At 38.9% G+C, this 13,238-nt stretch overlaps 1 protein-coding gene across 2 annotated transcripts; it reads left to right on the plus strand.

Moving 5' to 3' along the window:
* The first annotated feature begins 1,463 nt into the window (after nucleotides 1-1,463).
* CSI1 (binding protein) lies at nucleotides 1,464-12,982 on the plus strand. Of its 2 annotated transcripts, none has more exons than XM_059575841.2 (8): nucleotides 1,464-1,595; nucleotides 2,144-2,306; nucleotides 3,023-3,099; nucleotides 4,197-7,260; nucleotides 7,477-10,021; nucleotides 11,075-11,529; nucleotides 12,301-12,417; nucleotides 12,520-12,982. In XM_059575841.2, the coding sequence occupies exons 3-8, from the start codon at nucleotides 3,083-3,085 to the stop codon at nucleotides 12,679-12,681; spliced, it is 6,360 nt and encodes a 2,119-aa protein (XP_059431824.2). In that variant the 5' UTR covers nucleotides 1,464-1,595; nucleotides 2,144-2,306; nucleotides 3,023-3,082; the 3' UTR covers nucleotides 12,682-12,982. The 2 variants fall into 2 exon arrangements, with proteins under 2 accessions (XP_059431824.2, XP_059431825.2); XM_059575842.2 differs by having other exon boundaries at nucleotides 3,026-3,099.
* Nucleotides 12,983-13,238: the final 256 nt, after the last annotated feature.

Here is a 13,238-nt window from a genome sequence, read left to right on the forward strand (position 1 = left end):
CAATACAATATGTAAAGTGTGAACCAGACACAAATTAGCGGATTATAATTGAAGTGTTTAACTCGTCTAATTAAATGATTCAAATTAAGTATGAGCATGACAAACGAACACGAATTGCTACTCGTGCTCCTCATATATTGCTCAATTTCAAATAAATTGTGACTTCGGATGGGTAGAAACTCAAAAGAAAGAATCTTGCTATTAACAAAACATAGTTTTTTTATTGGGTTAAAAGAATTTATTTTGATCAGTTTATTTAACTTACATGTGTCTAAGATGTACTTTAAAAGAAATCATATGCGAGAATCACATGCATTTTGAATATGCTAGTTTAGTAAAAAAAAAAAAAAATCGTCAAACTCAATTTAGAGGAATTTTTTTTCTTTCTCTTTTTAGGACTACCAATACCACCAACTCGACTTATTTTTCATTTCATCCGGGAACGAAACTACATATAGACCAAGGGTGGCTATGCGCCTTAGTTTTCAATTTTTCTTTTAATATCTTGTTATATATATATATATATATATATATATATATATATATATATATAGGCTTACAAATTATGTTTGACCCCTATCTATCAAAATTAGACTTAACCTATCTTTCATATTTTGACCATTCTGAATAGAAAATTGTATACTATCATTTTTATTTAAGAAAAAGCGAGCATAAAACCTATTTTTCATTTCATCCGGGATCGAAACTACATAGAGTGAGGGGGGCTATGACCCTCTTTGGTTTTCAATTTTCTTTTAATTTTTTTATTAAGTTTAATGTATTTACAATTTTAGGTTTAAAAAATTAAGTTTGACTACTATCAAAATTAAGCTTAACCCGTCATTCATATTTTATTAGAATGTCTTAAAAAAAAAAAAAAAAAAAACCCAACTAGTCATATATTTTATTAGAATTGAACACGTAGAGTTTTCTATTATCCAAATTTTTGTTTTTTGAAGGATATTATCCAATTTTTATAATTATGATTTGACCTAAATACCTTTATGAAAAAAAAAAATCATTAATTTATGCTCATATCTTGATTTATTCACTTATTTATATCAAGTATATCCATCAGTATGCCTCTAAGAAGTAACACAATCGACTAAGATTATGCCTACTAAAACAAAAATTACTAGTTCAAATCCTCTCCCTCACGAACATATCGACAAAAGTATACCCATTAGTATTTATTACTTCGACCAACTAGTTTTTAAATATTTCAACAAAATCAGATTTCCTAAAAAGGAAATGATATTTTAATCTACACCAAACTATAGAAGCTCAGCTTAAAAGGAAGCCAACCAAGCCGTCAAGTTCCAATGAAGCCGTCAAATTCCAGCTTGAGACTCTCTTATACATGTCCAAACGCGAGCCAACGGAAGCCAATCAAGCCGTCCAGTTCTGGCTTGAAATTTGTCGGTGCTCCCATGTTGTCTCTATGAAATCTAACGCTCACAGACAGATGAGAGTCTCTCAGATGAAACGTAAACCAAAAGAGTAAAGAGAAAAGTGCAAATCAATCTCCACTCTCTCCCTTCTGTTCTACGAAACCCGCAGATTCATCAAAGAGCTTCTTCCACTCCTCTCTGAAGGTCTGCCCTCTCTCTGATTTCTAGCTCTGTCTATTGCTGAAGATTGTAAATTTCATGAAACGGAAGCAAAAATCCGGTACCGGATTCGTGCATTTTCTCGCATTTTTCTTATGAACCGTTTTTTGATTCCTCATTGACTAAGCAGTAGAAACTAGAAAGTCTCAGACCTCGATTTCCTAATTCTCGATCTACTGCTCGCTGTCCCAAGTTCAGTCAAATCTATCCAAGCCCATTTCTCTTTAATAAGTTTGGTTGCTGAGAAAATCGAGGAAACTGAAGGAAAATTAAAATTGGTTTTTGCCTGTCACATTTGGGTTTTGCTTGCTTTCAGCTTGTAATTGTGCAACTAAAGAGAGAATAAAAGAAAAAATCAACTAAGATGGAGTAATTGATCTATATTGTAGCTAGCCTAGCATGATTGAGCTTCGCCAATTTAATGATTTTTCACAACTAATGGTCTTCATTTTCGGCTTAGTTTAGACTCTGATCTGTGTTTGCTTGGTTGGTGTTGAAATTTACATTTGGGATTTGCGTGGTTGTCTGGGCAGGAGGCTTTTTGATGATCTGACAGGGTCCCAGGTGTAGATCTTGGAGAAGGGGAGGGATCCGAATTGAGTTTCTTGGGAATCTTGCATTGAAGCGAAGCTGGCGGCAACACTGGCTTGGAGGTTCGCTGCCAGCAATGGCAGCGGCCTTGCCGCTAATGATCCGGTACTTGTTTGTATTTAATTGTATTTTTAGTTCCTTGCTTGTTTGTCTACTTCATTTGCGTGTTTTGAACCCACTTATGTGAACTGGGCACCCGGGAATTTCCTCACTCCTGCTTGCTGCCATCAAAAGAGTTAAAATCGTATTAATTGGTGCTGGATCTCATTGGGCACCCAAGCCCACCTTTTTATTTTATTATTTTTCTTTGTTAATTTTGAAATTCTGATCAATGTGTCCGGTTTATAATGGGCTTGGTTCAAGTTCGGGTATGAGAAATTCAGTTTTGGTAATTATGAAAAATTTCAGATTGGGAAGAAAGCCGCAAATGGTTTTTTAGATCGTGGGATTTGATTATTATTTTTTTTAAAAAAAAATTGTAATGGGGATTTGTTTTCTTAACTGAAAAATGGCATACTTAAAACTACATTTTCTTTTTCATTTTATTTTATAAACGTGGAACTTATTTTAATTTTGGAACTGAGTTATGGTTGAATCTGTTTTAACTGGAACTCAATTTTCTAATGGATTATTGGATTCATTGGATCCTTGAACCTGCATAATTAAACCTTCAATATTTATTGTTCTGAAGTCTCTAATACTATGACGCCATAAGTTCTCTATCATTTTCACTAATTTTGAGTAGTTTCTGCTGTTACTGTCAATTGATTGATATATAGACATGCCATACTTATTGTTCTTCACTTTCATTCTTATGATAGCAGGAAAGAAATGGTGATGCAAAAGTTCCAGAGTCAGAGCCTCCAACTCCACATTCTGTTATGAAGATGGGTTTGAGGTCAGTTCAAACTTTATTGTGTTAAAATTATGCTTTTTGATAAAATTATTTTCTTCTGCCATCTGTGACAGCCAATTTATGGCTAAGCTTCTGTACTTTGGTAAAGAAGCATGTCGATGTAGCCAAATTAACATGTGCCTGTTGGGGCCTCTCTGTTGAAAAATAGTGCATCGATACAATGCTTGTTTGGATGTGTGCTACTAATCAAAGATTCAAGGTGGAATGTTCCCAAAAGGTTCTCCTGCAATAGGAGCTGGAGATTTGCTTAGGCTGCTTCTCTGTGTCTTATCTTTTTATATACATGGATTGTCTCTTTATTCTAGGACAATTTTATCTACTTTTACTTTTGAAAACCTTTCAGCTTTTACTTTCTGGTTCCAACTTTATCAAGTTAATACTGTTCAAGACCACATTCAATGCTATTAACCTTGATTCAAATGCCTAATCATTTCGAAAGAGCAGAGTATCATAAAAACTGTTGGAAGGACTTGAGCGGAATGTGGCAATATAATTCTGGCCTAGGAGATACTTTATTATTCTAAGACAATGTGAACTTCTCTGTATTTCGTTGCTTGATGTCACTTGAGTAGTGACCTCTTCATTTTTTTCTTTATTATTTGGTATGTGAAAATGTTCTTTCTTCTGGAAGCTGTAAATAAACTACTCTTAACTTAGATTAGCTTCTTGCCTATTGTTCAGAGCTAGCTCCAGATCCTCTTAGGCCTTACTGCTCAACTTAGGGCTGTATTTGTTTGTTAGTTTGTTACATATCGCACATATATCTATCTCAAGCCATATTTTTTGTTCTTTGGCTTTGGGTGGTCCTTGTAGTTCTGACAATTTGAATCATTGATTCCTTAATTGTGCAATCATATACCTTTGCTTTTTTATTCCCCCACCCCCAACCGAAAAAAAAAAAAAAAACCCGTGGGCTTCACAAAGACAGTAGTTTATACAGAAATTATTGAGCTTTTTGATATATCAAGGTGGATATATAGCCTACTTAAGTTTCCCTAAAATTAGGCCAGTGCTAAGAGTTCAATTCGCAATATTTGATAAAATGATAATTCTAGCTTACATTCTTATGTCACTTGCAGAGAGCGTAGTAGTAGTAGCATGGAGGATCCAGATGGGACATTAGCAAGCGTTGCCCAATGCATTGAGCAGCTACGCCAGAGTTCCTCGTCTTTACAAGAAAAAGAGTTTTCCTTGAGACAGTTGCTGGAACTTATTGATACACGTGAAAATGCTTTCAGTGCTGTTGGATCTCACTCTCAGGCAGTTCCAGTACTTGTTTCCCTTCTCCGATCGGGGTCACTTGGAGTTAAGATACAGGCTGCAACTGTTTTAGGTTCTCTCTGTAAGGAGAATGAGTTACGGGTAAAAGTCTTGCTTGGAGGATGCATTCCACCATTGCTTGGTCTGCTCAAGTCCACCTCAGCGGAAGGTCAAGTTGCAGCTGCAAAGACTATTTATGCTGTTTCTCAAGGTGGTGCAAGAGATCATGTTGGATCGAAAATTTTTTCAACTGAAGGAGTTGTTCCAGTGCTTTGGGAGCAGGTAGCAAATGGGCTCAAGGCTGGAAATGTAGTTGATAGCTTATTGACTGGTACATTAAAGAACCTTTCCAGCAGCACTGAGGGATTCTGGACTGCAACAATTCAAGCTGGAGGAGTGGATATACTTGTGAAGTTACTGAAGACGGGACAGTCGGGCACTCAAGCAAATGTATGCTTTCTTCTTGCATGTATGATGATGGAGGATGCATCTATTTGTTCTAAAGTGTTGGCTGCAGATGCTACAAAACAACTCCTCAAGCTGTTAGGACCTGGTAATGAAGCTCCTGTTAGAGCAGAAGCTGCAGGTGCTCTCAAATCTCTTTCAGCCCAATGCAAAGATGCAAGGCGGGAGATAGCTAATTCCAGTGGTATTCCTTCTTTGATTAATGCTACTATAGCTCCTTCCAAAGAATTCATGCAGGGAGAGTATGCCCAAGCATTGCAGGAGAATGCTATGTGTGCTTTAGCAAACATTTCTGGTGGTTTGTCATATGTCATTTCAAGCCTAGGTCAAAGCCTTGAATCATGCACTTCACCTGCCCAAATTGCTGACACGTTAGGGGCTTTAGCTTCAGCTTTGATGATATATGATAGTAAAGCAGAATCTACTAGAGCATCAGATCCTCAGGCTATTGAGCAAACTTTGCTTAAGCAGTTTAAGCCCCACTTACCTTTTCTTGTGCAGGAGCGTACTATAGAAGCCCTAGCCAGTTTGTATGGGAATGCTGTTCTCTCAATTAAACTTGCAAGCTCTGATGCAAAACGTTTGCTTGTTGGTTTGATCACAATGGCAACCAATGAAGTGCAGGATGAGCTTGTAAAATCCCTTCTCACACTTTGCAACAATGAAGGCAGTCTATGGCGTGCGCTTCAAGGTCGTGAGGGAATCCAGCTGTTGATCTCTCTTCTTGGGCTTTCGTCAGAACAACAGCAAGAATGTGCAGTTGCATTGCTTTGCGTTCTATCCAATGAAAATGATGAAAGTAAATGGGCTATCACTGCTGCTGGTGGCATTCCTCCACTTGTCCAAATTCTGGAGACGGGTTCGGCAAAGGCCAAGGAAGATTCAGCAACAATCCTTAGTAACCTGTGCAATCACAGTGAAGATATACGTGCTTGTGTTGAAAGTGCTGATGCTGTTCCTGCATTATTATGGCTACTGAAGAATGGAAGCCCCAATGGGAAGGAAATTGCTGCAAAGACTCTGAATCATTTAATCCACAAGTCTGATACGGCGACTATCAGCCAGCTCACTGCATTATTGACTAGTGATCTACCTGAATCCAAAGTTTATGTTTTGGATGCCTTGAGAAGCATGCTTTCCAGGGTCCCTCTCAATGATATATTGCGTGAAGGTAGTGCTGCCAACGATGCAATGGAGACAATGATAAAAATCTTGAGCTCAACTAAGGAAGAGACTCAGGCTAAGTCCGCATCAGCACTGGCTGGAATTTTTGAAACTAGGAAAGACCTGCGTGAAAGTAGCATAGCTGTTAAAACTCTTTGGTCGGCCATGAAGCTGCTTAATGTAGAATCTGAAAACATCCTGGTAGAGTCCTCGCGTTGTCTTGCTGCAATATTTCTTTCAATCAAAGAGAACAGGGATGTTGCAGCTGTTGCTAGAGATGCGTTGCCTCCCTTAGTTTTGCTTGCTAACTCTTCAGCTCTGGAAGTTTCTGAGCTTGCAACATGTGCTCTGGCAAATCTGATTTTGGATATTGAGATATCAGAGAAAGCTGTTCCTGAAGAAATTATTTTGCCTGCTACTAGGGTTTTGCGTGAAGGAACAGTTTCTGGAAAGACACATGCAGCAGCAGCAATTGCTCGTCTGCTCCATTCTCGCCAAATTGATTACGCCTTAACTGACTGTGTGAACCGTGCTGGAACAATTCTTGCATTAGTGTCTTTTCTAGAATCTGCTATTGGTGGATCTGTTGCCACATCGGAGGCACTAGATGCACTTGCTATTCTATCCAGGTCAGAGGGGGCTAGTGGGCACATAAAACCTGCATGGGCAGTTTTAGCTGAATTTCCAAAAAGCATAAGCCCAATAGTTTTATCTATTGTGGATGCTACACCCTTGTTGCAGGATAAAGCTATTGAAATATTGTCACGACTTTGCCGGGATCAGCCTGTAGTTCTTGGAGAGACAGTTGCCTGTGCCTCTGGGTGTATATTATCAATTGCTAGAAGGGTGATCAGTTCCACAAATCCAAAGGTCAAAATTGGGGGAGCTGCACTTCTTATTTGTGCTGCGACAGTGAATCACCAAAGAGTGGTGGAAGATCTTAATCAATCACGCTTGTGCGCCCATCTTATTCAATCTCTCATTGCGATGCTTAGTGTTGAACAGCCTTCATCTTTGGGAAATCAGGGTGATGATGACAAGGAGTCCATTAGCATTTACAGGCATACTAAAGAAGAAGGCAGGAATAGCGAATCCAATAAAGGAACATCGGTCATATCAGGTGTGAACTTAGCCATATGGCTACTTTCTGTGCTTGCCTGTCATGATGAAAAGAGTAAAACTGTGATTATGGAGGCTGGAGCAATTGAAGTCCTCACTGATAGAATCTCTGATTGCTTTTCGCAGTATACTCAGGTAATTGACTTTCTTGTTCCACTACAATTTAAAAAGAAACATGATGCATCTAATTGGTGAATTCTGAGAATTGCACATAGGGCATCGTTTCTGTGTAACATTATTTTCTGTCCATCTGTTTTCTCACGCATGCAATAGTGAGATCTAGTGGTGTGGTTATACTCTGTTTCTTTTTACCTCATCGAGTGTTGGTTTGCTCCATGGTAATTTATGCAGATGGATTTCAAGGAAGATAGCAGCGTATGGGTTTGTGCTCTACTTTTAGCAATTTTATTTCAAGATAGAGATATCATACGAGCACATGCAACCATGAAATGTATACCAGCACTTGCAAATTTGTTGAGGTCAGAGGAGTCGGCAAACAGATATTTTGCTGCCCAAGCAGTGGCCAGTTTAGTGTGTAATGGTAGCAGAGGGACTCTTCTATCTGTTGCAAATTCCGGGGCAGCAGGTGGGCTTATTTCCTTACTTGGCTGTGCTGATGCTGACATATGTGATCTTCTGGAATTGTCAGAGGAGTTTGCTTTGGTGAGATATCCAGAGCAAGTTGCTCTTGAGAGGTTGTTCAGAGTTGATGACATAAGGGTTGGTGCTACTTCCCGAAAAGCAATACCTGCCCTTGTTGATCTGCTTAAACCAATTCCAGATCGGCCTGGAGCACCATTTCTAGCACTTGGGATCCTGACTCAGCTGGCAAAGGACTGTCCGCCAAATAAGATTGTAATGGTAGAATCAGGAGCTTTGGAAGCACTGACCAAGTATCTTTCACTTGGGCCACAAGATGCAACTGAGGAGGCTGCTACTGATCTGTTAGGGATCCTATTCAGCAGTGCTGAAATACGCAGACATGAAGCTGCATTTGGTTCTGTCAGTCAACTTGTAGCAGTTTTACGATTAGGTGGAAGAGGTGCAAGGTATAGTGCTGCGAAAGCATTGGAAAGCCTGTTTTCTGCTGACCATATTAGGAATGCAGAAACTGCCCGACAAGCTGTTCAACCCTTGGTGGAGATTCTTAATACTGGTTTGGAGAGGGAGCAGCATGCTGCTATTGCTGCATTAGTTAGGTTATTGAGTGAAAACCCATCAAGAGCCCTTGCTGTTGCAGATGTTGAAATGAATGCAGTGGATGTCCTTTGCAGGATCCTTTCATCGAATTGTTCAATGGAGCTAAAAGGGGATGCTGCTGAATTATGTGGTGTTCTTTTTGGAAATACAAGAATCAGGTCCACAATGGCTGCAGCACGCTGTGTTGAGCCCCTGGTTTCTCTCCTCGTAGCTGAATTCAGTCCTGCTCAGCATTCAGTTGTCCGTGCATTGGATAAACTTGTTGATGATGAGCAACTGGCAGAACTAGTCGCTGCACATGGTGCAGTTATTCCTCTTGTCGGCCTTCTCTATGGTAGGAATTACATGCTTCATGAGGCTATTTCCAGAGCTCTTGTGAAGTTGGGGAAAGATCGACCTGCTTGTAAGATGGAAATGGTGAAAGCTGGTGTAATTGAAAGCATACTTGATATCCTCCATGAAGCACCCGATTTTCTCTGTGCTGCCTTTGCTGAACTGCTCCGAATATTGACCAATAATGCTAGTATTGCTAAAGGACCATCTGCTGCAAAAGTAGTGGAGCCCCTTTTTCTGTTGCTGACAAGGCTAGAGTTTGGGCCTGATGGGCAGCACAGTGCATTGCAGGTTCTTGTCAATATTTTAGAGCATCCACAGTGTCGTGCTGACTATACACTGACCTCTCACCAAGCCATTGAGCCACTTATTCCTTTACTTGATTCTCCAGCTTCAGCAGTGCAGCAGTTGGCAGCTGAGCTTCTATCCCATCTGCTATTGGAGGAAAAACTTCAGAAGGATACAGTGACTCAGCAAGTAATCGGCCCCCTAATAAGAGTTCTTGGTTCTGGTATACACATTTTGCAGCAGAGAGCTGTAAAGGCTCTTGTGAGTCTCGCACTAACATGGCCAAATGAAATTGCAAAAGAGGGTGGTGTCAATGAAATTTCTAAAGTGATATTGCAAGCTGATCCTTCTCTTCCTCATGCTTTGTGGGAATCTGCTGCTTCTGTTTTGTCAAGTATTCTGCAATTTAGCTCTGAATTTTATTTGGAAGTTCCTGTTGCTGTGTTGGTAAGGTTGCTTCGTTCTGGCTCAGAGGGCACAGTAGTTGGTGCATTGAATGCCCTTCTGGTGTTGGAAAGTGATGACGCAACCAGTGCTGAAGCAATGGCTGAAAGTGGTGCCATAGAGGCTCTTTTGGAACTTCTGAGAAGTCATCAGTGTGAGGAAACCGCTGCAAGACTGTTGGAGGTATTGTTGAACAATGTGAAGATCAGAGAAACTAAAGCTACCAAATCTGCTATCTTACCATTATCCCAGTACCTTTTGGATCCACAAACCCAAGCTCAGCAAGCAAGGTTACTGGCAACTTTGGCCCTTGGTGATCTATTTCAGAATGAGGGTCTCGCTCGAAGTACTGATGCTGTTTCAGCTTGCCGTGCTCTTGTAAATGTGCTTGAAGAACAACCTACAGAAGAAATGAAAGTGGTAGCTATATGTGCGTTGCAAAACCTTGTGATGTACAGTCGGTCAAATAGAAGAGCAGTTGCTGAGGCTGGTGGTGTACAGGTTGTATTGGATCTTATTGGTTCGAGTGATCCAGATACATCTATTCAGGCTGCAATGTTTATTAAACTGCTTTTTTCTAATCATACTATTCAGGAGTATGCTTCTAGTGAAACAGTCAGAGCTATAACTGGTGAGTTCTCTTTATTCTCAATGCAGAATTTGCTGAGCTTTAATTGATATGAAAAGCATCTACTATTTGTGTCATGAATACCTGCAAGACAAGGTCAGCTTACGTATTATTGTCTATCAAATATTATTGGTCCACAGTGGTTACTTGAATATTCTTGTACAGGGTTTTTCTATTATTTGAGGCTATTGTCTATCAAATAATATTTCACAAAATATATTTCCGCATAAACTAAGAATTGTTGCAAGTTTTGCGTCAAATTCATTAGGAAATTTGATTGAAATACTTTTTTCTTTCTTTGATAATTGAATGATTTTTTAGAGAAGCCATTAACAGGACCAGATTCCAGGTACATGGGATGTATGTGCAAGGAACACTCCCCTATTTACATTGGGGTCATTTTGCAGACTCCTTTATGATGAAGTATCGTCCCTTTCTTTTACCCTTAAGGAGCTTAGAACTCACTGGCAAAACTAGCAAAGAAGATTCAATATTGCAACAGAAATGATTACATTTTATTATGTTCTCATGGAATATGCAAAATATAATTAAGTTACTCTTCTAATGGTTGCTGTCAAGCTGAGTAGTACTTGAAGAAGAACACGTGAATGCCTACAGTTTATTAGGACTATGCAAAACAAAGTTAATTTATTAGTTAATTTATTTTCCTGGCAGTTCTTTCAATCTGACTGGCACTTGAATAAGACCATGTGAATGGTAGGTTATTAGTGTTACTCTTCTTCCCAATCTGAGCAAATGTGTGAGTATTAACTTGTGTTATATACAAGCTATCATTCCTTTTTCTTAGATGATATCCTTAAGGTTGTTTGAAAATACTTGAAAGTTCTGACTGACTAAGAAATAATGCATTCGGTGAAATAGGCTGATATCTACCCATAAGTAATTTTAGATAAAATGTGCTGTTTGAGAATTGGTCTATAATGTATTGGTATCAGTTGCTCGGATGTCTCTCTTGCAAGCAGATACTTTTTCTTTCCTTCTATTTTTTCTCCTTTATTTTCTGGTTTGTCTCATATGATTATTGTGGTCTTGCAGCTGCTATTGAAAAAGATTTATGGGCCACTGGAACTGTGAATGATGAGTATCTGAAAGCTCTAAATGCTCTATTCAGCAACTTCCCGCGTTTGAGAGCAACTGAACCTGCAACACTTAGCATTCCCCATCTGGTTACGTCCCTCAAGACAGGCTCAGAGGCAACTCAAGAAGCTGCCTTAGATGCACTTTTTCTTCTGAGGCAAGCTTGGTCAGCATGCCCAGCTGAAGTTTCTAGAGCTCAGTCAATAGCTGCTGCAGATGCAATCCCCTTGCTGCAATACCTAATCCAGTCTGGCCCACCTCGGTTTCAGGAAAAGGCAGAATTTCTATTGCAGTGTTTGCCTGGGACACTAGTGGTGACAATCAAGCGTGGCAACAACATGAAGCAGTCAGTGGGAAACCCTAGTGTTTACTGTAAGCTTACACTTGGCAACACTCCTCCTAGACAAACCCAGGTAAAATGCTTTTCTATAATTCCACACTTTTATTTTCTGATCAGCATTTTTTTTCCTGGTAACAATCCTCTCCTGAATATGTAAGTCATTTATATAGTAGAAATACAAGATTACAAGAGTTTGAACGAGACTCCATGATATCTTTACATCATTCAAATCGTGTGAGCTAGTGCTCATTATAATTTTCCCTTTCCAGAAATGAAAGCTATGTAATTTGGTTTCTTGGTTAAATAATGCACAGAAATTTCTGAAAGTGCACTTTTAGACCTATTACCTCGAAGGAAGTCTATTCATCTTCATTGGTTTTTCTAGTCCGTCTCATATAATATGAGTAATAAAGTTTCTTATCTCATTTTTAGGGTTTTTAATTTTGAGATTCCAAATTTGAGTGTAAAAAGGAGGTTGAGGTTTGTGAAACTGAGGGAGCCATCTGTTAAGAGCAGTTTTTTTCATCTCGTACATTTTTTTGGTCATCTTTCCATCTGTTAAGAGAATTTGCCTTCTTTTTCATACGATTTTTTTTTTAAAATATTATTATTTGTGATTTTCTTGATTCTGCTTTGCGCTGAAAGTCTTGGGCTGCATGGACCAGTTCTGTGTAGCATTGCACTGAACAAAAGCTGTATTTTCATGAGATCCCTTTTAATTATTAGGTCATTTTTACAGTTAGGTCACAGGTCACTTCACCTTTTCTTCTGTCTAAACTTATGGTATGTTTGACCAAGCTTATAAAATTATTGCTGATGTAACTTCTAAATGTGTATTCATCAGGTGGTTTCAACTGGGCCAAATCCAGAGTGGGATGAGAGCTTTTCATGGTCCTTTGAGAGCCCTCCGAAGGGCCAGAAGCTTCATATTTCTTGCAAGAACAAGAGCAAGATGGGGAAGGTAAATGAGACACAGAAGTGATATAGAAAGAGTAGTCTCACATATTACTTTCTATTCTCCTAAATTTGCATCTTAACCCATTCACCTTTTATCTGATGACAGAGTTCATTTGGAAAAGTAACGATCCAGATCGATCGGGTCGTAATGCTGGGAGCAGTTGCCGGTGAATACACGCTGTTGCCAGAAAGCAAAAGTGGGCCATCCCGGAATTTAGAAATAGAATTCCAGTGGTCTAATAAGCAAGAAGACCCATTAGTGAAGTAACCTGTAATCTTCTGGGAATTGTATAATTAGGTGGAAATATGTTTGAAGAGATTTTCTTTTTTCTTTCTTGTTCTGGGTTATTTATCATGTCAGTGTATATAGTGTACCAGAGATTTTGATTTTTCGTCAATAGCCTTAAAGCATAGTCATTTGTCAATGTATTCTTTTGTATCCTGATCATATATTTGTATCCGTTGCGGGCAGAAGGATTTACTTTCCTTGGTACTTTCTGTATTGAGTCCTGTGTGCTGTCATTTTTTCTGAGGGAAATAATGAAATTGGTTCTGGTTTTCCATTTGTAGATTTTGTTGGTTATATTTGTTAATGTTAGTTATCATTTGATTGTATAATAAACACCAGACATTAAGATTCATTGTCATATCGCAGTTAATTGTTTTGTATACTAGAATGTTTTTTTTTTCTTCCCACTTACAACAAATATGTCAAATTGCCATTCTGTCTTTGCCTGGGAACATAAAGTAATTGCACATTGTGAGAAAAAGGCCCTTTGGTAGGACAACCATGAATTCAACACGAAATTATAAGACGTGATTTTC

This window comes from Corylus avellana, chromosome 11, assembly GCF_965113065.1.
Source record: "Corylus avellana chromosome 11, dhCorAvel1.hap1.2, whole genome shotgun sequence".
NCBI classification, from domain to species: domain Eukaryota; kingdom Viridiplantae; phylum Streptophyta; class Magnoliopsida; order Fagales; family Betulaceae; genus Corylus; species Corylus avellana.